Below are 24754 nucleotides of genomic sequence, written 5' to 3'. Positions count from 1 at the left end.
CGGCGCCACAAAATGGCGGCCGGGCGGCGATGGCGGCGGCGCGTCGTTGCTGATGACTTTTCTGTGGTTGCCGGCGTGTTTACTGGAAGCGCGACCGATCCAGCTGCTGCTTTGGCAGCCTCAGTAGCGAGGGCTCGCGGAAACGGGGCGGGTGGGGGAAGAAGGCGGCTTGGGGCGGGCCGGCGCGTCGCGGGGCGCCCGCGCTGTTCTCATGGCGCTGCAACGTCCGGCCTCGAAGCCAAAGGATCAAGTGAGCCGCTATTCTTTAAGAAGCGCGGGGGGGAAGTATGTTACTTTTCAGGATAAAATTGAAAAGGAGCGCTTAGCCCTTTCTTCCTTTAAAGAGGAAATAGTTTTCCTAGCAGAGTGTAGCTTGTTTTCTGAAAATAGATTAATTCTGCGTTTGAGCTTGGGGTGCTCCTAAGAGGGGTTGGTCTGTCTGGTTAGGCCCTGGAAGTATTTTTATATATATATATATATATATATATATGTATGTATGTATGTATGTTATAAATAGCTGAGGCCGTTTAAAATGCATAGTGCCGTTTTTAAATCCTTCCTTCTCCCCCCTGCTTTGCCTCCTACTATGGAAGTATTCACAGTTTAGTTTTAGTTAACATACGTGAATGTGGTTATTACAGCTTTTAATTTGCTGGCCTGTTGTGAAATACAACTCTTACTTTGCTGCTTCAGACTTGTATGCCTTTTTAAGATATTAATTGTTTGCTCCCAAGAAAGCACAGGTAAGTGTAGGCAGGGCGCTTCACTGTCATACAAGCACATTTCACACAGATATACAGAAACAGTGTCTTAATAAATTGCTTATGTCTGTAATATAGATGCTTGTTTACCACAATGCGTTCATAAACAACACAAAAGTGGGGAAAAAATAGAGCAAGGTTCTTGTTACGCTTTTGTCTCAGACTCATTAAAAATACCTGTAAGTAGGGAAAACGGTTTTAAGATAYAACCTTACTTTCTAAGAAAACATTTACCAACTCCTGCTCCCAAAGCAAAACACTGTGCTTTCTTATAACGTTGTATCTACTTAAGTTCCCACTTAACTTTGTAAGCAAATAACACAAGATTCTAAGCTGTTTTAAAGAAGAATTTGTTTTCTCCCATCCTATATAGAAAGACTGTATASCTATAGATACAAATGCCACATAACTATAGTACTTGTATGTAAAGGTTAACARGCTCAAGCTCTGGGTTTCTGTGAAGTTGACTAGATAATTAGAAAATACAATAAAAGGTAACCAAACTCCAAGTGTTAACAATACACTTTAAAGTTCAGTAAAAATCCGGTTATTTAATTGTACAATACGTATAACAAGAAGTGTGCCTGTACTGTAAACAGCTTAGCCATATTTACCTAACAAATGGATTCAATTATACATCTACAATTCCTATTTTCATTTTGTATCATCATTATTTTTTCTGCCATGTTGTTTTGTAAGATATTTTTATGCTCATTCTATATTGTGTAGATATTGAAAATACACAATTTTGGGGCSTATACTGTGTTGGGGATGTTTTGTTACATATTTCAGCAATTTGTCATTTAATGAATATCTCTTTAGGTACTGGGCACTAAAGAAGCTGCAAGTTACATGCTGCTGAATACCATACAGAAATGTAAAAGAAGTGGAAGCAAGTTTAATGGATTATTTTTGTGGAATGACTGTGTCTGTTTTAACTGGGACTTTACTACAGATAAACTGCATGTTGTTCTTTATTCTTTGCTAAAGTTTAGCACTGGAAGTTGTTCATATGTAGCAATTGCAATTTGAATGTGGCCATTGTTGTCAAATATTGCAATATACTTTAAGTTGCAACTTCCAGTCTTTCTCATTCTTTAAAACATTCACTTTTATTAATTTGGAGTTTTCCATTCTTGCTTTTTCCTTGAAGTTGGCTTGTTGCTTTCTCAGAAAGTCTGAACAAAGTTTCTTCATTGTATTTCTACATTAGAACACCCGGAGGAATACAAATGTATGGTTTGTAATTTTGGACTTCAGATTAAACCATTTGAAGTATTTTTACTGTTTAAGCTTAGCACAGCATGTACTTCCTATAGAGGTGGGTAGCATAACTAARCTGTGCTATTAAACTGCCTTTTATGTCTTTTGAGCTGCATGTTCTTGGGAAAGAAATACAAGTGGTTTGTTGTTGTTTTTTGAGGTGGGGGAAACTGGTTTCCTAAAGAAGTCAGACTTCTACGCTCATCCTATAYATGTTTGTGTTTCAATTAACCAATTTCAGTCAAATTTGACAGAGGAGAAGAGGTATTAAGAAATAAGTTTTCTTTAACCTTGTGCAAGAAAGGGAATGTTTAGAGAAAAATATCTTATTAATACCATAATTTCAGGAAAAGCTGTAGTGTGAACTCAGTTCTTGCTAGACATAAGAGCGTCTGCAGGGGGACAAACTGTTCTATGTAATCTAYCTGCCAGAAGTGCTTTAATCATGGCTCATATTTTAATCATAGCTCACACACCAGGCATTTAATTCTGCAGCTTGAATTTTTCTCTGAGGTGGAGTTGCTGGTAGCTAATACGACTCAAATTCAATCTGACTCTTGCCACATGGCTAGGGCTCTTAAAACAGGCCTGTGTCTTCTTTCCTTCACGCCCTCTCTTTTCTGATGTCTAATAAGCTGTGGGACATCCTGCAGCTTTTGTCTGCACAATTTAAAGGCCAATTGTAAAATCCCAAATCGCCAAAAACCAGGCTTGTGCTGTAAATATATACTTCAGATATATAGGCTGTGAAATTTGGCAGTGCTTTTGGCCTCTACCTCACTTTTAGCAGCTGGCAATTAAGTGTAGATTTTTACGTGTAAAATACAGTGGAGAAGTTCCTCATCAGAGTYTAAAAGAAAGTATGACCCTCTGTGGAAACATGATCCTTTGTTTTATTTTAAGTTTATTGTCAGCAGTAGTGACATAAATTTAAATGGAAGCAAATTAGTGATTGCTGCTTCAGGAGCTGGACCACTCTAAAACTGGAGGAAATTAAAGCTATTGGTTGGATCCTAGAGGAAAACATACTGCCTTCTGGAAAGATTAAGGAGGTAAGTTACATTTTTTTGATTGTCTTTGTTGTTATTTTTTACCTTTACATGAGGTTAATTGCTCTTTTATTTGCAAAATGTGAAATAGGTGTTGTCTTACAGTGGCTACAGTTGCTTCCAAAGTTGCCTTGTGAGGGGAAAATGTAATGGGAAAGGTGTGCTAGATTAAATCTTGATTTTTAAAGGGCTTGCATAGAGGCATAGTGTTTTGCAACTTCAGGGCCATGCTGAGAAACTATTATATATCATGTAGAAATAAGAAAAAGCAGGAAAGAAAGAGTCTTCAGATGCTATTTGCAGCAGGTAATACAAAATAGGAAATTCATATAGATACATTTTCAAATAATTAATGCCACTGGTATTTATTGTGAGATTCCCTTATTTGCTTTATAGATCATCATCATGTTAGCACATCAAAAGGTAAGATTTTTCATGATGACTTAGAACCTAAATAAAAGTTGCTATGAATAAACAGCAGCTTTTAGACCACCATTGCAAGAAAATCTGTGCTGTTTTGTATTTCAATCTTCCACATCCGTGTGAATTTTCAAAAATAAACATTAACACTTTTTTTTTTGGGGGGGGGGTTGTTTTTTTGTTTTGTTTTTTTTTGATAAATGTTATGATGACTCTATACTTTTCCCCCAAAGCGTATTAATTGTTTATCATTTCCTCTATYGCTAATAGCTAAAGATCGGTCAAAAGAACTTTAGGTTTCCACTGTGAAGGGATTGAACAGGGTTTCTCTTTTTAATTTAAAGAAACTCCTTAAATAGAAAGCCAAATAACCCCAAATCCCTCCTGTTGCAGGAAACACTAGTATCGGTATGCAAAATCTTGGATTTCATGATCTAGACTAACATTTTGGTCAAAAAGAAAATGCTGTGATAAGTTGGAATTTTACCTGTTTATTTTAATTGGATGTGCTTTTCAACTTTTCATTTATTGATATTAAAATTATGTTGTATGCCATCAAATCAAATGCAAAGAATTTACCAAATAATAGCATTTATTATATGCTATGTCAGCATATCTGACATCCAGAGATGATTTGGTCATTTGGAGGAATTAAATAACATATTTATATATATATTAAAAAAAATTGCATTAGTAAGAGAGCATAACTCTTTTAGCCATCACCCCTGGGAAATACATATACTTGTGCTCAAATCATGTAAAATAAGATTATTTTGGCCAGCAATGCTCATTGGAAGCAAACATCTTCATAGCTCCCACGCAGGGGCATAAGAACATAAAGGCATAGAGTCACCCTGCCATTTTTAAATTCTTTCTCAAAATGTCTGACAGCAAGATGGCATCTCTGCAGCTCCCAACTCTCCACAGTGTACCAAGATTAATGTTAATTATTTAGGATTAATATTTATTTGTTAACTTTAGTCTGTTTGTTGGTTGGTGTTTAAAAAGTCTTACGAAGTAGGGAAGCTTCTAAYGGAAGGCTACCTCAAAGCAGAAGAGGTTCTTGATATCATCAGCCCAGTTTGGTTTTGATTCATCTCAAGTGTTTATTGCAAAGATGTATCTCAGCAAGGTTGTAAATSATAGATTTTGCTCAGATTACTTCTCCGTAGTTAAAGCAATTTCTTATATGTGGTATCTCTTCAAATAGCTTCAAACTTAGCCTTAATAATCTTCATTGAAAGCACTGTGGGAAAATAATCCAGAATGTCTTTCTRCAGTAACTTTGCAGAGTTGTCAGTTCAAAATGGCCTTTTTCTTACAGTTGCCACAAAATCACAATATGGGATATAYGCACAGAAAATGTAAGTTCAGTTCTGTACATACTTTTTCAAAATAAAATAATGTGCTAAGAAAAAATTACAGATTACAAGTAGCAGAAGTCCCCATGTTCTCAGAAAATGCACTGATTTCCAGAACTCTTGCTCAAATTAGTCTTCAAAGTACAATATAGGTATAGGCTACTTCTATAGGAATATGAGTGAAGCTTCTTATTCCAAGAACTTCTTTAAATAACTGAAGTTGTGAAACAAATCTCTGCAACTCATTAAATATAGAAAAAAATATACATACGTATATATTTCTGAGGCAATCAACAGAATTTTACTCCCTAGTTAACTATAAAATCACTTGTTGCCTAAATCCTCTCTTCCTTTTAAAAGGAGGAAAGTACAAGGGAGGATAATGTAAAATACTGTTAATTTTTGTTGCTTTCATGGTTTGGACACTGTTTCTTATTAAATATTTGCATGTCCTTGACAAAACTGCTATAGTGCCTTTCCTGTTCTCTTAACAGAATGTCAAAACCAGATACAGCAATGGATGTTGGTTGCAGTGTAAATCCAGTTTAGATACAGGACAGGTTTGCATTAAACTGTTAAGGCCTGGCTATGTATTTTACATTTGAAATACCTAGTACAAATCACTACTGTTTGGTGGGGTTTTCTTTCAACTTTTCGTACATGTTTTCATACATAGTTTTATTCAGATATCATCCAGTGATTTAATTCTGGATATAAAGTAATTCTTTATATATTACGTAGAAGAATGTATACACGTGCGAGTATGTGAAAGACGCGTGGGGGTGCTGTAACGATCGACTTGCAGGCTGAGGATCACTGTCCAGGAAGTCTTTTGCTTAACTTTCAAACCAAGACTGTTTTCTGTTCAGTTTAAACATTGTCTCATTGTGTGATAACAACAAATTCCTGAAACGGGTAAGTATTATCTAGCCCAAGGCGGCTATACGGAGAGCATGGCTGGGGCGACAGCTGGTTCTGTTCGTGTGGTGCCGGTTAAAAGCTCGGAGTCGGAGCTCGGGGCTGTAACGCCGCTCGCGCCCGGCGTGCCGCGCCGCCACCCTCCGTTCGCGGAGCGGCCGCGCCGCGCTTTGCTGCCAGGCCCCGGCCGCGCCCCCGCGGCGGTTGAGGCGCGCGAGGGGCGTGGCTCAACGGCTGCCTCGGACCGGCCGTTGGAGGCTGGGAGCCGTTGCTGGCCCCTGAGGCGAGGCGGGAGCGGGCAGGCCGCCTCTTCGCCTCCGAAGCGCGAGAGCTCCGCTGCGAGCAACAGCCACGGGCAGGCTGTGGGCTGCGTACCTTGGGAGGCCCTTCGCTCAGGGTAGCTGTGCCCTTCAGGGTGCCCGGTGGCGCTGGGAGACCTGCCTCCTGGAAGCGGTTTGCTGAGACACCAGTGCCTCTTCCACAGGTGGAAACCTGTGCTTCGGGACAGATCTCGGCTGCAGGGGCACTCAGGTCCTCATTCTTGCCCCTTCAGTGCTTCCAGCTGGCATGCAAACTTGTTTATCCACCCCGATGGGAGGGGCTTGATGTGTGCCTAATACCCCAGTCGCCTGTAGTTGYGGGGAGGATAGTGAAATACTTTCATTAGGATGTCTTTTGGAGAATGATTTGCAAGTTTCYTTTCCCTGTTTCCATCTTCCTGCCACCTCTTTTGGCATCTTTGACCTAAYCTATCAATCTGAGTAAGGCCTTGAGCATAAGTTATTTTAAGACTAAGATCATTGTTTTAACTTATTTTAAAATAAGTGTGACAAGGTTTGGGCTTTTTCATAAGTTCATCTTGATGTTATGTGAGTGTCTCAACTTTTTTTTTTTTTTTTTTTTTTTTAATCTTAATGCTCATTTTGCAGAGAGAAGTTTGAAAGTGCTTCAACTAGACCTCACACTGAGAAACCAAAAGGAATTACTTGAAGAAACAAAAAATTCATTAGTGTTTCAATTTTAAGCAAGGTTTCAGAGGAATGAAACAGTTATTGGATTCTGGAGTYAGGAATAAACTAATACTGCTTATTTGAAAGCTTAATTTGTAAAATTTGTATTAGCAGAGCAAAAAGTGATTTGATTACATTACAAGGTTTTATTTATTTATTTATTTGTTTGTTTTTTACTCAGCTGTAAATTTGGATAGTTGGGTGAAGGGAATGGGCAAGATAAAAATCATATRTGAACTTTTGACTCTTCATGTTTATTAGCTGTGTATTTAGCCAATCTCTGTGACAACGTGAGCTTAAATATCTCAGGGAACAAATCATTAACCTGTTTTGAATTTGTTTAACTAAGGTTCCATTTTAGCTAAGAGCAGACATCTTAGAAGTCATTTTCTCCATTTTAGAGATGATAAATCCTGATGAGAGAGATGCAACTTAAAAAAAAAAAAAAAAAGAGCAAATACATGTTTTATTATTTGGACATTCCTCTTGACAACATACAGGCTCGTTCTGATGATGCGTAAACAAACAACTGCTAAAGTGTCTACCGTTTTAACCATGGATGCTGTTAAAGGACATATGAGRAAGAAGGATAGAACATTACAAGCTGCAAAACTGAACACTTCTCTAGCATCTAAAATAAAAACTAAATTAATAAGTAAGTCCTGCTAAAGTAAAACCAAAGCCATTTACTTTCTTACAGAGGACATAAATTCAAAAGGAATAGTAAGGTGTTTAACATGATTTACTGAACTGCTGCCTAATTCAAAAATATTAATGTAGTATGTTGAGAATTTTAGGACAGTCTCAAGGTTAAAACACATGATTTTAAGTTGTTTATCTAATTCTTCATATATTTTCAGTGCTTGCTCTTTGTYATGGCCCATGCTTTAAAAAGTGTACTCAGGTGCATTTCTAACATCTGTGTAGTATTTATCTTAGACATCTAAAAACTGTGGAACCAAAATTAGTAAACTGAAGACCTTTTTAATATATATTTTCTATAATATCTAGTATTCCTATTTTCAAAATGAGGTTTAAATAGAATTATTGATTAAACCATATTCTGAATCAAGAAAAAAGACAAATATTTATCTGCTAATTTATTCATTTGCCAGAATGTGCCTTGCTTTCCCAGTAAGTCTGGGTTAAATTCAAACATAGGTTTTTTCATGATAGCCATTTTGATTTTGTTTCTAACTGACAAAAAACAACAATATGAAACTTCTTAGACCCTCTTCTGAAAAATACAGGGAAACTATAAACATAGTGAAGCACCACTACTTCAGAATTGTTTAATTCAAGCAACATGATGAACTGCATGTTGACTTCTGCTTCTCTTTCTATAATTGATGCTGTAAGAATTGTTAGTATGTGTATTTGAACTTACTGTATTTTTATGCCAAAAATACTAATTTTCAGTTAAAAATAATTAACAGTATAGGTGAGGAATACTAACTTCCTTTAGAAATCTCCACGTTGTTCACACTAGTAATTTATTTCTATTACTGCAATGTTTTCAAAGCAGAACGTTTGGATTAAACTATTGTTGCCTGTTTCCCAAAGTATGAGACTTTACAAACTTAAGATTATAGGTCACAGAATTAATAGCGTAAGACAAAGAATAAATGTATTCAGAGTAGATTCACTACCTTCCTCCTTTTGGTACTGTAAAGGGTATGGTCGGAGTATGGTTAGTTTATCCTGTCCTGTCCCTGCTTTGAGTCAACATTATGTATGTGTGTAACATGAATGTGAGGCAAAAAAAAATCAATGTTATCTTGGTAATACGCAGTATCACTTAAAAAAAATAAAATCCTAAGAGGGTCTATAAAAGACATGAGTAGGCAGGACATGGGAAGGTGTATTTATGATTTAAATTTTCTTTCTTTCTCTTGATGGATCTCACATTTTTGCCCAAATTGTTTGGGCTTTTTCACTGTAAAAATACATATTTGTTTTTTAGAAAGCTAAAAATGTTTTTATGCTTGTAAAACTATATCCGTTTTTTAAATACTTTCTGCTTAAAATATCCTTATTTTAAAAATCCAAACTAGAGCAGAACCCATGCATGAARCAAACTTTAGCTTGTAGCTGACAGAGTGGTCTTCAGAATGATATGCAACCAGAAACAGTTCTGTATTAAAAGTGTTAGACTTACTACTGTTTCACCAAAATATATTCATAGGAAAGCTGTTATATAGTGATAATTTATACAGAGAATCTGGAATTTAAGCTGTTGGAAGTAAAACAGTATGATTTTGTCTCTTTTAGATAACTCATCTATTTTTAAAGTATCTTTAAAACAAAATAATAAAGCATTAGCTCTGGCTTTGAGTGTAGAGAAAGAACATTCTCGGAAGCTAAAGAATGAGAAGATTTTTCTTCAGAAAGAAGTAGAAGAGCTGCAGCTTCATAATATCTTGCTTCGTCGAAAACTAAACTATTTGGTATGCTGTAAATAATATCATTTAAAGTTAGAGCAGCTAAACTGACCTTTAAGTTTTCTCTAGGACCATAGTATTGCTTCTTAAAATGGTGATTTAAAACATCCATGTCTCAGAGGAAAACGTGTGATGTTAGGTAAAGTTATACTGTCTCATAGCAAATCATTGTTTGCATTTGATTTTTCTTTCATAGGATTGTTTTGTGCTTACTGTTTTGTCCACTGATGATGCATCTGACCATCTGTGACCATTTCAGTTCACTTTCAACTTTATCAGTAGTGCAATGGTATTAAAAATTGGTTCATCTTTCAATCAAGTATGATAAATTACAACATATACTCTCTTTTATAGTCTCTTGTAAAATAAGCCAGTAGCCATTTAAAAGAGATTTTGTTTAATAATTTTTTTCTTGTACATACAGAATAAAACTCTTACAGAAATAGAAGCTTTTTTGAATAGTAACCTCTTAACTGCAATAGAAATAAGCAGTCTTTCTGAGGTAAGATGATGCTTTTTGAACTATTACAATATTTAACTCTTTTCCTAGAGTAATATTTTCACAGTGCCTGAATAACCAGAATGTTGAAATCAGTTATGCATTTTAAAGCACTTATCTTATGTGATTATCTTCTGTTTTACTGTATACCTGTGTAGTATTAACAAAATMTTTTTTATTGTTTATTGTTGAATTTTTACTGTATTCTCAACAGCTGTTTGGTGTTGCTTTATGTTTTTTTATACATAATGTACTTTGGCGTTGCATTAATTATATCTACACGGAAAAACTATACAGTACTTTGGGATGCAAGTAATTAGATTTTGATAAATTTTGCTACAAGATATTTTTCTTCAAAGTTATTGTGTGTGTTTGAAGGAATATATTTTCGGCTATACACGTTTTTATGTATCTTATCTGCAAAAGTTATAATTATTCAGTGAACCACTAAGTATCATGCAACTTTGATCAGTACTTCTATTTTTGCCCATTAATTTATTTTTTTCAGGGCATATTTCTAATACTTAGGAGAATATTCAAATCTTTCTACTTCTCCACTGTTCTTTTTTGAAAGAATCTTCAGAGTTCTCTTCTCCTGTCAGAGAGACACAGCAGCTGTACAGACGACCAGGTCAGGAGTATTTGTAAGTCAGCTAGGTAGGTGATTGTATTAAATGTAGAAGTTGCTAAGCTAAGTGTTTGTAGGTTTTTTTGTTTGTTTGTTTGTTTGTTTTAACAACTAATACTGTATGTTTTGTTCTAATATTTCTGAAGCAATGTGAACAAAATTTCTGTCCAATTCAGAAGTTGCCTATTTGTGATTTGGAATTATGAGCAATATTGGTAGACAACGCTTCTGACTGAATAATTTGTTTCTTTGTGGGAACTCACCAGCACGAAGCAGGGTTCTCTATCAGAAAAAATACATTTTACCCTAAAATAGAGCCAGAAGTAAAGCACATCTCATATTTGAGCTCYTGTTTTCTGCTTTTTACTAAACCAGATTTTACTAAAGGAATGTATTAAAGTGAATTTAAGTGAATTTTATGGCATAAAATGTAATAAAGTCTTTACAGTAAGATTTCCTCTTTTCAGATCTCTGGAACTGCCAGTGAAGCTTCCTTTAATTGCAACATCTAATGCAAAACAGCAGGATAGCCCTTCTATGTGTGAAGAACTAAATTCTTGTACAACTACTACAATTTTGTCAAAGGAAGTACACTCAGATCAACTCAGGTTTGCATTATCATTGCCTTCCAATAAAAATAATCAAAAGTCAAATGAAATAGACCAGGTGGAAGCAACTGAAGACACAAATACATTTTTGAAAGGTATGATGTATTTCTCTACAGGTGATTTGTTTTTCAGAGATCACAGAGACAGTACTTAGTAATTCATTACTTGATGTACAATATAGAATATATAATAAGATTCATAAACTGTAATAAATTATTTTAATCAAAAATAGAATGCTTACCCATAAATACAGGTGTCCTGACAATCATTTGTAGAATAATGTTCACTGGGGAAAGAAAACAGCTGAAATCATAACAAAACCTAACATGAACTGAATAAAGCTAAGATAACAACCAAATAATAACTTAAGTAGTCAGAGAAATAGTCATTTCTACTTATACCTAATTGCAAAAATCCCACTTTGGTAAAATGCAAAACTAGTTCTAATTAAACTGATTTTTATAACCAACAATTGAAAATGTGTATCGATTAAAAAATCCAGCTTGACATTTTCTATGCTTCTAGTCCAATCTTAAGTTGTCTATCTTATTCTAATAGCTATACTCTATTCTTTTTTACCTGCTGAAATTTCTCTCTTTGCTTGCAGAAAATCAGTTAGCTACAGAACTAAACTGCAACAATGTCCTTCTGACTCGTGTTAGTAGTGCACAATATCCGAGACAGTCCAAGGAGCTTACAAAAGAATGTACTGATAGTTTATTGCCATTCTGTGGAAATGTGACTGAAAGGAAGAAACATGCAATACATTATAGGTCAAAAACTCAACCTAATATAAAGAATTCTGATAAAAAATGTAGTTCAAATAATCTGCTTCATTGTGATATTAATGGCAGCAGCAACAGCAATGATGTGAACTTGCAGGCAAAATCCAGTGGCTTGTCTTGCAGTATTCCTTCACCTCTTCATTTTAGCAGTGAAAATAACATAGGTTTTAAGATGCCTGTGGACAAGATTAAACCTGAAGAAACTGTTTATGATGATGATATGGAATTGACTGCCAGTAATGTAGGTGAACTACTCACAGTTACATCGAAAGATAAACTACACCAAAATAAAAATAGTAATGCCAATTCTGATAAAACACCAGCAAATTTCAGAAGAGTAAACTATTCTAAAGAGAAAATGAAAAGCAAGCCTAAAGTAAGTTCACATTCATATGCAGAAGAAAGGCGCTCTAAGACTGACAGTAGTATAGATTCAAAAACTAATGACTCAGGAACTCAAATATTCCAAAATCAGACAGAACAGCTACCTACAGAGAATTCCTTAGGGAAATTGAGTTTAAAAAATACCAGCAAATACTATCGAGAACAGGGTTGCCCAAGTAAAGCTAAAGATACTAGAAGGACGTATCTGGTTGACCTAGTGAGTCCAAGGAAAGAAGTCCAAGGAAATCAAGAAACTTTCCTAGAAAAGTTTGAAGATATGGAAAACAAAATACAAAAAGCAGACTCTAACTCATCTAATAATGAAATCTCCCCTGAAGTTTATTCTGCAGAAAGTTTTCCATTCCAGGATAACATCTCTAATACATTGTCTTTACWGCAGGACTTTCTACATACAAATGAGAAACACATCAGCCCAGAAATGAATAGGAAAGCCTTTCAGAACCCTTCTAAAAAGAATGCAACAAAATATTATAGAGAGGAAAACGGACAGTATAGAGAACATGGTTCAAAAACGTCTCAAACAGAGATATGCCAACATGACTGGAAGAGCAAAGAAGAACAGAAGAATGTCGGAAAGAGTAAATACAACCAAAAAAGTAGTTACAGACAAAGTGGAGAAACTGAAAGTGGCAGTATTCTTAAAATCATTCAGAAAATAGACCGAAGGAATAATAATGTTTCACCAGGAAGATTAAAACATACATTAGCAAAAGCTAGCCGGAAAGCGTGTATAATACCAACAGAAAACCTTAAGCAATTTACACTTCGTAGAAATGAAGGGTTAAAAAATAAGAATGCATTGCACACAGATGTTGTCCATGGAAGTAAAATAGCTAAAACACTGCAAATACAAGGAGCTTTAGATTCTGAGAATTGTGTAGCTATGAATACATTGCAAGCTAGTTCCTCTACAAAAAAGGTTGCTGATGGCAGTATTGACATGTTAAAGAAAGAGGTAGATTCCTCATCAATGGCACATAAAAAGCCTTTTGTTATTAATTCTCCTGATGATCAGGTAGAGAACAAAGGGAGCTTTATTTCTGATTTTACTGAGATCAGACCAGAAAAAAAGGATTTGGGGAATGCTGACTCAGGGGAGCAGAATATTTTGGACAACCAGAAAGTCCTGCCTGAGACAGGTTCCTTTATGAGCAAGTTAAAGCCAACAGTTCAAAAATCAGAATTTCTTAAATTCCTACCTGTAGACTGCTCTGAGAATACAACATCAAGCTCAAGTAGCTTTTTCCAGGAAGGTCTTCCCCATGTGGAGCTCCCAGTTGTTGATTTCYATAATGTTTCAGTGGACTTCTCTGTCCTGAAGAACTCTGAAATCTATGGAAAAAATGATAATACAGAAACACTGAGTGCTGAAATAGCAGAGCAAAAACTGGATCATACTTCTACAGAAACTTATAAAAAGTCTCTGATACCTTGTTGTGGTAAGTGTATGAGGGGCAGAAAAAAAGGGTTTTTTAAATTAGGTAATGCCTGGAATGGTGATAAGGTACCTTCTCTGAATATTATCCTGTTTTTATTCTTTGATTAGACTGGCTAGAACAGAAGTAGAAAAAAGTAAGACAGAAAATCACTAACATTATTCCTATCTTCTATCATATTATCAGTCATGATACATTTTCAAGTTGCGGTAATTAATATTTCTATTATTTTRTAATATATTCCAGGATGATGTTTGGCCAGGCAGATGCAAGTAATCTACATTTTTGAGAAGGAGTTAAAGTTAGAGCCTGTACTATTTTTGCAAAAGATGTGGTAGGATTCAGAAAGTTGAGTATAAAAAGATACAGTAACTTGGGCTTTTATATAAAGCAGAAGTCAATAAACTATATTGTTCCCTTTATTAATGGAGAACAGAAGCAAGAGTTGTTTTTGTTAACTAGGTTTACAGATTAAATCTATATTTCTTTAGGAACACTGTAATTCAATGGGAAATCTCAGGCCTTTACAGAAAATAGTTTGAGCAGGTCTTCTGTAGCATCTACTTACGAGAATGCTTTCATATGATGACTTTTATTTTAAAATAAGTTTAAGTTAAGAAAAAAATCAAACTTTACAATAGTCTAGAAGATAAGATTTGAATTATTTTATCATACAGTGAAAGTGGTAGAGGAATACATGAATAACGTATGTGTGCTAGAGTCAGTTTCCTAGCTCAGATTGATAGCTTTGATTCTGAACTCTTAGTCTAATACTGTTTTTGCTTCATTTGAATGCCATGACACTATAGTCAAACGATCTCCTATTTTGTAGGACAGCAGAATAGGAATCCTGGCAGAATTAGAACAATGTGCAACATATTACTCTTGTTAGTTAGTGGTTGCTTCTTCCCATTTTAGATTTCTTTTGAAGGTAGAAATAGGATCCTATAATTTTATTAGCTTCCATGAGAAATTAATAAAGCTCTGTGATCAGCAGTATTTTTGACATATAATTGACATAAAAAGAAGCAAGTTAATCATCTGATCTTCATTTGTTTAAGCATAGTCAAAAAAAAAACAGTTTGTTTTTTATTCTACGTTCAAATTTGTGCCTTGAATTAAAAGGAAACAGGGAAATGCAAAGTTTCCTGATGAATCCAGCTCTTTGCATCACTACCTTGACCTGTGCTTAAAAATACAACTTGAAAGTCTTCTAGCATGGAAGTTTCTATTTAATTAGGTCTATGTGAATGTAAATATTCATGCTTAAAGGCATCCCTCTTAAATAATTCAGACTCATAGAAGTCTCAAAAACACTGCTCAAAAAGAAGCTAACCTGATGTCTGACCTCAAGTTTTAGGAATCTAGGGTCAGAATCACATTTTACTTCTCCTTTAAACCTCATCCAAGTCGTGAATGATTTGTGAGATGGTCGGAGTTGGGAGGTGCTTCATGATCAGAGAGCCCCCTCTAATTTAAATGAAACAGACACTGCCCTTCCTTAAGGAAAAAATGAACTCAGTCAAAAAATAATACTTTTTTGCCTTTGCCCTCGTAAGTCACAAGGGACTCACTGCAAGCAGCACAAAGTCACTTTAATACACCTCATGTACTTACAAGTAAAAGTAGCAAAAATCCAATGAAGAACGTCTGAAATGTGGTAAGCAGAAACATAGAAGAGTAGATCAGAGGAATATTTATAAAATGAACTGTCCTCTCCCCTGAGAGATTTTACTTGATTTCAGCACAGAATTCTGTTACGGAGTAATGGTAATTTAGCACTATCAGTTTGACCATTAGCTAAGAGCATGCAAGACATTCTGATGTTACTGTGAAGAAATAAAATCTTTACATCTTTAAAATATAAACATTCAGTGTTATCACTTACTAGTTTCAGGATAGGCATAAAAGAAAATTTGTCATTTATCCAATATCAGTCTCCTCTATGAGATAAATAGCATGCATCTTTTGTCACATAAGATTTAAATGAGTAAAGACTTGAAACTCAGGAAGGGAAGGKAAGAGTTTTAATTTTAATTCTACTGCAAAACTACATCCAAAGTGTTCTTAACTGGATGCATGAAATATAAAACCTGATTTGTATCTTTGAGGAATATACGTTGTTGAAGAATGGGATCCAGACTAAGGGTATATTTATCTCATCTTGGATTATGTTCTGCATTAAATCTCAGTGCTTCTCAGGAAGACTGTAATCTATGAATGGTTTAGAATTAGAATTTTTTGAAATGCAGGTTAAAGTAATAATTTCAGTATCTTACTGAAATTACTGAAAGTATTTGTCTCCAAAGTATTGATATTTAGTCTAGCATTCTGGATTGGTCTTAAAAACTCAAAAGTTTACAGAAAATTAACACAAATAGTACTGCTTTTATCAAGAATGGCTAATTTTTAGATATAGTGTTTCTCTTTGACATGTTCTGTGCTTCAAAATATGAGGCATTGTAAACAGCTCCATAGCATACATTTAAAAATATGAGGGCTCACTTAATCCCCTTGCTACATTCCTTTCTTGCAGAATTGGCATAAAGTTGGAAAATCCAAGTCCTAGACAGGGAAAATCTAGTCCTAGAGAACTGCCTCATACAGATTGAATCTTCAAATTACAAATGTATACTATCCCTTGCATTTAAGGCCATGACATGTTTGCAGTTTTACTTTTGCTGACTATAATAACAAATTTTGGGAACCTTAAATAGCTAGCTTCAATTTACAGTACTTTTGAGGCTTTCTTAAACTGTCCCAAGAGCCACGGTAGTCCTCAGACAGCTCAGACTAGGATAAGTGAAAGCTGAAGCATTTGGTTTTGCTCCCCTATTCCATCATGTGCTGAACATCTTTAGATTAGGAGCAGTAACCAATTAATTGGATTAACAAATACTAATTAAAAATAATTATGAATTGAAAGTTTACTCAATGATTCAGAAAATATTTGAGATGTATATAAACTACTGTATTCACAGGGAAAAAGGCTTTGCAAGATCTGACAAATACTAGTATGTGTTCTCTCACTTCATTATCTAAATCCTTCCAAATGTTAGAAGAAAACTCAGCAGTACGAGCTAGACGAGGAGGAGCCACTATTTGCTACAAAGAACCCAAACTAAACTGGTAGGTGTAAGTAAATGAGTGGGGGTTTTTTTGTTTTGGGGTTTTTTGGTTTTTTTTTTTTTTTTTTTTGTTGTTGTTTTTTTTGTATGACAGAACTATCCCTAATAAAGATTTTATCTTAAAAAAAAATTTTTAAACAGTTGGACTATTTCTTTCATAAACTCAATTGGAAAGATACCTTGATATTGATGTAAAATGTTTCCTGTTATTATGACAGGATTCCCAAGTGCCAAAGAAAGGCATTCATCAGTCCTAAAAACTAAAATACAGTTCATAATTTAATTTAATATTTTATACTAGTGGTGAATAATGATGAATTCTTAACATTTAATATATCATAAACCCCCTTGGCGATGTATGTTTGCAAATGTTCTACTCAGATATAACCTTTTTACTGTAATAATGTCCTTAGACTCTTGTCAAGTGGCAAGACAATTTATGTAGTAATATTATGAAATCCGATGGTTTTGCTTCAACTAACTACATTTAGTTATAAGAAATCCTCTGAACTTGAGATATATTAATTTGATAATTAGTAATTCACCTCTCAATATGCTTACCAAATTCAGTGACACAACTCAGGCTTTCCAAATCTAAGAAGACAAGACAGAAATTATGTAATATATATTAAAAATTTTAAGAGGATTTTAAAGTCAAAAACTTGCATAAGAAAATCAAGGAATTTGCACTTATATGAAGTAGAATAAATCTAAGTCCTGATGGACCTTTAAGTTGATTATTTATGAAAATATTCTGAGATTTTTCTCTTATAATGAGAAGGTATAATATTAATTTAAGGAAAAAATCATTTCTGTGTATGTATATTAGCAGAGTACATATTCATGACCTAAAGACATTATCAAGATTTCCTTATAATAATGAGAAAATAAACCCATGAACTGACAAAAATTGGTCTGCTGTTCTCATGCACCCCAAAAATATTTTTGTTTACCTATGTAAGTAAACAAACAATTATAAGCTACAATGAGGCTGAGGACAAACAGAAACAAAGAGTAGCATAAAAAGTGTCTTTTCATTCCACTGGTTTCTAATATTTTAGAGATATCTTTACCATAAATTTTGTAAAARAAATGTAGAAGGATTAGAATTACATTTTTCTTTTACTGATCTTCATTGGATGCTAAAATAATGTTATGATATTATAATAGTGACACATCCTCCTATTAGACCCTATTAGTTTTGTATTTCTGGAGAGATACAATAAGCTARTAACAGAAAATACTTTTGTATTTCACTTGAGATTTTAGATACTGTCTCTTCTTTATATATAACTTTCAAATATACTGTCCTGATTGGATACTATTAGGCCTTTGGTTTAAATCATTTTTGTGTTTTGCCTTAAAGGAGCAAGTTATGATTGCTCACATATTAATATAGTATGTGTCACATACAAAGAGTAAAATTTTTAGCATTATTTATGGAAAATAATTTTTGTCTGTGTCTTGCTATTTCAGACATATTTGTTTTTCATAAACTTAATGTCTTTTGTGTATCAAGCTTTCACTGATAGTATTTACCATTTAGATTTGTTGTTTTAGTTACGTAGGTGCTTGCCACAGGTGTTCACCTATGACATTTGTTTTATTTCTTTTGTTTGCAGCAAATTAAGGCGTGGAGATCAGTTTACAGATACAGATTTTCTGAATTCCCCTGTTTATAAAGTAAAAAATAAAAGAAGCTTTAAAAGTAAATCGAAATTTATTTGAAGAAGACAAGAGAATTGCCTTTATGAACACTATTTTTAAAATGTGTACTTTGTTTTTTCCCAAAATGGTATATAGACTGCTTACTGTTTTTTGATTAATAAAGGTGAAACACAGCATTCCAAAGTAGATTTTTCTGGAAAGGAACCTACAAGTAAGTGACACAGGATACCTCACTGAGGAGGACAATACAGGTTAGACTTCACTGATGTTATGCATTTCAGTAAGTTGGTTGCAGAGTTTGCAGCATTTCTTAATTTGTAAGAAAAAGTGTAAGTTTTAATTAGAATAAAAATAAATCACTTTTGTGAATTACACTGAGTTCTTCATATTTTTCAGGAGCAGAGTTATTCTCAGTTCTGGCTGGAAAAGACACAAGCATCCCGAATTTTGATAAATCCACTGAAAAAAGATGAACAAGTCTCATTATTGTTTAATTATAAAGTGGAACAAAATGTGATAGTTGATTTTTTTTTTCCTTTTTTTTTTTTTATTAGATTTCACAGAATCATGTTGAAATTTGAATGAGGGGGTGTATTTTTATTTTTCTATTTTTTGGAATAGTAGACAGAAATTCAGAGTATATGCCAGAGGCAACCAGACAGAAACAGCAGTATAATAGAAATTCAGTAGTAAGTATGATCCAGACAAAGCAGTGCTGTGAGTTTCCAGTTGACAGGGTGTTAGTGTGACAAACACTACAACCACATCCTGTATCAGACTTGTTATACTGTTTCTCCTCAGGACCCTCATGAATCCACTGCATGTCCTCTAATGCATTGTCAACAGACACAGTTTTCTGGGATAATCTGAATCACAGTTGTTGCCAACTGCAGGCTATAGCTCACAGTGTACTCAACTTTTACAGATTAGATTGGATAAGGCTCAGGTTCATTTTGCAACTGAGTTTGCTATAGTTCATTTTAGTTCATTATAGCTCATTCAGATTAAAAATAAACTAACTTATTTGCTTATAGAAGATGGCTCTTCACACAATATGCAGTTAGGCTGARAAATTCSTTGACACAGGAGTAGATGTTACTAGGTGGCATGAGCTTCGATGTTGATTGGAGAAATTCATGGAAGGAAAATCTATGAGAAGACACCATTTCTGGCACAGGATATCCCTGAATTGTAAATTGTTGAAGGCTGGAAGAGTATTTCAGGGAAGTCTCGGTAGGCATTTCAACAATTTTTATTTTTTTTTCCAAAGCATTCACTGTTGAAACCTCCAGTTGTTTTATTAGCTAGACCCGTGTTCTAACCTTGTTCTAACATCTCTTCTTATGTAATTGGTTTTCCTAAATTTATTATACATGCTTAAAAGCAACAAAAAATCTGTTTACTCTTTGTACCTCCATTGTAACTAGTATCACTTTGATCATTACAACATGACTGAAAGGTGGTGATTTACAAACAAAAAGGAATTTTGGAGGTTAATATTTTTTCTTTAGAAAGCTTTTTGCTGAGAAGGGAGCTAAATGCCTGTGGTTTTATTTGTACCATGATCACAGAATAATTTGATATTACAATAATGGTAGTTTGCAGACATTTGTAATTTTCACTGTAAAATGTTAAAAGATGTATTTGTATTCTAAATTATGTCTTTTGAAAGAATACATATTTAGAATTAATCCACATAGTTATTCCCAGTAATTATTACAACTGAAAAAAACCCCAAAACATATAGCTATTCCTGGATCTATAACTTTTTTTTTTCTCAAAAAGTCAGGCACTCGATTTTGAGAAAACATCTGAAATTTTTTTAGACTTATATAAGCAATATAATTTTTAAGATACACTTGTAATCTGGTTTATTTATGTTACAGACCTATGTTATAATCTTGATAGCACTTTTTTTGTTGGTAGTATTAAAAAGCTTGCGTTTTCTATCTTGGTTTCGTATTTATCTGTAGAAATAGTATGCACAGTATATCCAGTATCTTGATCTCCTTCATTAGCTCTTTCTGAAATATGCGCTCATATGCAAATAACATCAGTTCATCATTGGAGGCAGAGAATGACAGTAGTATTTCCTGGCAGTCTTTAGTAACTTCTCTGGAATTGCTTAAACTAGGATAAGATATGTTATTTTACATTATTTCTGCTATTACAGACACAGTGTCAGTTAAGCTGATTATAAGTTGGGAAAAAGCAGTTCTTTAATACTTTTATTATACCATTTTATGTTGTACGGATCAAGAGATGTTCCAAATAGTGTTCTCATTTATTAAGAACCTTTCAGCAAAAGAAGATTTTACAGTGAGATTTTGTAATTACAAAAAAGAGAATAAAATATTATATGTAAAGGATAAATTTATAAATTCAGATTTGGATTAATTCTGTTTTCCAAATATGAAATGTGCCCTGGATGCAACAATATGTAGCTGCAAGATATTAAGCAAATTAGTTACTTTTTGCTGGATTATATATTTACTTAATCTAGTAAAAAATTAATTATTAAGCTATTTAATTGATTGGGTTTTTTAGATACAGAGTACTGACTGCTGCAGATGGAATAAAAATATCTTCCATAAATACGTGGGTACAAATAATCTTTTATGTTCTAACAGTTACTTCTGAATCAGAATGCAATCACAGATTTTTTTTATTATTTTTTCCACCTATATTAAATTATTTTTTGTTTATGGAGAAGCAATCTGGGCTGGATTTATGTTTATTCAACTCTTTCTTTCTTTCACTATCACATTTTTAAAAATCAGCATTCTAAACCTAAATGTATGTCTGAAATATTTCATGCCGAGGTACTTACGGCTAAAAGAGGGAAGAGCTCCTCTTTAAATTGTTCTTGCCTCAGTTTGAGTAGGTATAAATCAAACTATATACTGAAACCTGGTATGGTATTACTGCTTTTTGGAATTAATCTGTAGCTAAATGAATAGAAATGAAAGGAAGTATTGTCTGGATGATGACAATGTTTCTTCATACCTTATATGTATTTTTAATATTACTCTGTAAATTACACAGAAGTTGAATCTTCCACCTTGTTTACAGAGTTAATCGAATTGAGAATTTCCTGGGTTAATTCCGGAAGTTAACACTTGTTTTCAGAATTGAAGTGTAATCACTTATTAAGAAGGCAGTTGTRAAAACCCTGATAAAGTACCATCTTTTGACATACATCCATTGTCCAAATGGTTGACTTTAATGAATCTACTTTAAAGAATTTGAAACAACTAAGTCACAGTAATTTTTGTTGCAGGCCCTATTAAAGTTTTAGTCTCAGATGTCCTCTTCTAACTTTTGTCCACAAAATACTGTTGGCATCTACAAATTCGCATAACAAATCAATGAATGTGTTCTAACTCTCTAGGTTAATTACATAAAATTCTTAATGTATGTAAGTGTTTGCAGAATTTGGGCACAAGGGACCACAATTTTAACCCTGGTGATCAGTTTTCTTTCTCTGTGTCATTCAAACTAATTTGAAAAGCTACTCAACAGTTGAATACGGTTTCTTTATGATAACAATATCTTTGCAGAAGATGTTTGTTAATGAAAAGGTGGATTATAAATGACAGTTGAAGTTAGTGTTCAGAAAATCCTTATTTGATAACAAAATGATTATTAAATAAAGATGTGTTACTCAGTAAATAGAAGATTACAAATTGTGCAATATTTGTTGGATTTTGTATTGAAAAGCATTTTGCAGCTTAGAACAGAAAACTTTATTTTCTTAAGGTTTACCAGTATTCTTTATTAGTGAAGATTTTGGATTCCAGCATYCAACTGAAGAACTTGTTTCCATTTAAATTAAAAGCAAGAATTCAATTGCTACTTTAGGTATTCATTTTGTAAAGAAAATACAGAGAATAAATCTAATGTGTGTGTTAGAGAAGGTATCCTGCCAGACGTGCAGTTTATCGGTCCTGATCTTGCAACTGGAACACAGCCGGGCAGAAATCCTTTGGTTTTAATAGCAGTCTTCACATCTACATGTTTTATTTTTTAAAAAAGCAATCTATCCTTTTATCCAAATCACTCGGCTACAGAAATCTTGTATTTAATACCACGCTTGCACCGTCATTGACGTGCTTTTCTTCTTCAGCTTCTTTATATAAAAGTTAAAACTACCAGTAAAGTTAACTTGATTACAGATTTTTACTGGTAAGTATCCTTCTTACTATTACTTATCACCAACATGGGAGTAGGGAGCATTTCTGGACAACTATTGATCACAAGAGAGCTAGATTTGTGGGCAGATTCATTTATATATAAATATATTTGAAAAAGACATGCATTTTGAGAAATGTGTGGAATCATGATGTCTGATTCAGAAACTGCTATCCAAACAGTAAATGACAACATCAGAGTTTTATGTAATAGTAAGGGAGTGCAAAACAGGGGTCATCAGTTTTATTATCTTTGGGGTTACAAAATTCAATTTGCCTACACCAATAAAACATGGAAAAAAAAAAAAACCAACCTGTATCTCTGAAGTAAGCTTAGARTTATGAATTATAGAAATGAATATTTGTTAAAATTATCCAATTTATTTTCTTTTAKAATATTCCTATTTACTATGACATAGCAAAAATGCATGACAATCCTAGAAGGTTTTAAAATTAAAACACCAAGCAGTTCACAGACATAACAGGTTAACCATACTGACAAGCAATAACCATGACTGTTGACTGCTGCCATCTTTTTGCTATGATTGTCTTGCTATTATATTTTCCACTTAAAAAAAATTTTTTTAACTATACAATGAAACGCTACTCAGTCATAGACTCTCTGGGGGATCTAAAACTAAGTATTTGAAAGTGGGATGAATGAGAACATACATCTGCTTTCACAGATATAGGTAGATTAATTCTTCATTTGTTTATTAATATTGCTATGATACTTCTGTTATTTCAAATATGCTGCTGTTGGAGAGGAGTATTAGATTTAGTTAATGCTTTGATTATTTGTAGCATGGGAACAGTTCTGACCAAAATATTATCTTATGCTTAATGGGAGGAAAAAAAAGAGATTACTAGAAATGAAGAGGTTCATGACATTTTTGAAAAGAAAGATCTGAACTATTTACATTAGAAATACCATACAGATTTAGCACAAATCTTAATTCTATTTGAGTTTAATAATAAAGAAATCATCCAAGTATCATTTAACTGCAGTATCACTTCTTATCTTTTATTATTATTCAGAAATGTGCTTACTTAATATGCTTTTAAGTACAAATAAGAAAAGTTGTACTACCAGGTCATTAATAGGCACTAAATGGACATTATCATCAACCTTCTCTCCTTACAGTTCTTTATGTACATCCTCCTTTATGTCATCCTCCTCCCATTTACTTCTTTATGGAAAAATATCTATGAATATACATAAAGGAAGGTTTACCTTTTCGTCATGAAGACAGGAAAACTGAAAAAAATATCAAGACTCCTCCAAAATCTGTAATGGAGATAGAGGAAGGTATTCCAGCATGCACATTCTAACTCAAATTCTTTCTTTGTAAGTAAATAACTATTCCTTGTTTTTGAAGAATGATGATCCATTTAAAATAATGCAAAAATATCACATTACCTGCTCTCTTTTCCTGTAAATTACCAGAATTTCAATTGCAYGTTTTTGCAGAAAAATGAGTCATACAGGTCAAAACATACCTCTGGATATAGCTTTCTGATGTGTCCATTTTACATGTTGTGTCAAAGTATAAYATAAACAGAAGCACGAAAAGATGTTATTTACAAGTATTAAAATCATAACTCCTTTTTGTTGTTTTTTCATGAGTCTGTAGGCCCAGAGCAACTTTCCCAAGATCCTGTAGAACATTCCATCATGCGTGAATTTGGAGTAAAATACACTACTAGTGAGATAGTTTATGTATGGGAAATTCATCCCTAAATGGAGAGTTCATCCTCGCTGTGGTCACCAGTTCCAGAGCCCATGCAAAGATTGTGTATGTGTACTAGTAAGGACAGTAAGATGTGTTCACACAACTTTACAGAAAAAGTTTACTTATTCCATTAGTATGAAAAAAAATCTTCTAGTAAGAAACTTACCACCCAGGCACTGTGATCTGTATCACAAAACAAAGTGTTTAAATTATTATTTCAGAATTTCAGCARACATTTTCTTTTTCTTTGTGAAGACTGTGTATGTCACTACATCAGCAAGATGCAGAAATGAATGGGAAAGTAGATTTTGTCCTGATTCAATATTATTTAAGAAAGAATTACACACAGGCTATTTTAATATAATACTTTCCTCTAATTTTTAAAAGAATTTATAATTACTTTTTTTAATTAAAATATTTTTGCTACTTTTCTTTGTGAGTCACAGTCATG

General features: G+C 33.7%; 1 protein-coding gene across 5 annotated transcripts; it reads left to right on the top strand.

Annotated features, from left to right (window-relative positions):
* Nucleotides 1-6: 6 nt before the first annotated feature.
* SGO2 (shugoshin 2) lies at nt 7-24580 on the top strand. 5 transcript variants are annotated; one of them, XR_014895155.1, is made up of 13 exons: nt 158-250; nt 1584-3076; nt 7283-7437; nt 9054-9229; nt 9648-9725; nt 10297-10379; nt 10818-11053; nt 11566-13587; nt 16566-16713; nt 18335-18631; nt 18777-19613; nt 23715-23918; nt 24198-24580. XR_014895155.1 is itself a non-coding variant. In XM_085299460.1 (11 exons), exons 4-11 carry the CDS (start codon nt 7293-7295, stop codon nt 18438-18440), a joined length of 2994 nt encoding a protein of 997 aa, XP_085155586.1. In that variant the 5' UTR covers nt 158-250; nt 1584-2000; nt 2928-3076; nt 7283-7292; the 3' UTR covers nt 18441-18754. The 5 variants fall into 5 exon arrangements, 4 of the variants coding, with proteins under 4 accessions (XP_085155587.1, XP_085155586.1, XP_085155585.1 ...); XM_085299460.1 differs by lacking the exons at nt 18777-19613; nt 23715-23918; nt 24198-24580 and having other exon boundaries at nt 1584-2000; nt 2928-3076; nt 18335-18754; XM_085299461.1 differs by lacking the exons at nt 158-250; nt 18777-19613; nt 23715-23918; nt 24198-24580 and adding an exon at nt 7-151 and having other exon boundaries at nt 18335-18754.
* Nucleotides 24581-24754: the final 174 nt, after the last annotated feature.

The sequence above is a fragment of the Rhea americana genome, unplaced genomic scaffold, assembly GCF_003343005.1.
Source record: "Rhea americana isolate MKP2758 unplaced genomic scaffold, rheAme1 scaffold_15, whole genome shotgun sequence".
NCBI classification, from domain to species: Eukaryota; Metazoa; Chordata; class Aves; order Rheiformes; family Rheidae; genus Rhea; species Rhea americana.
The sequence above is the reverse complement of the archived record's forward strand: the minus strand, read 5'-3'. Positions and strand labels throughout refer to the sequence as shown.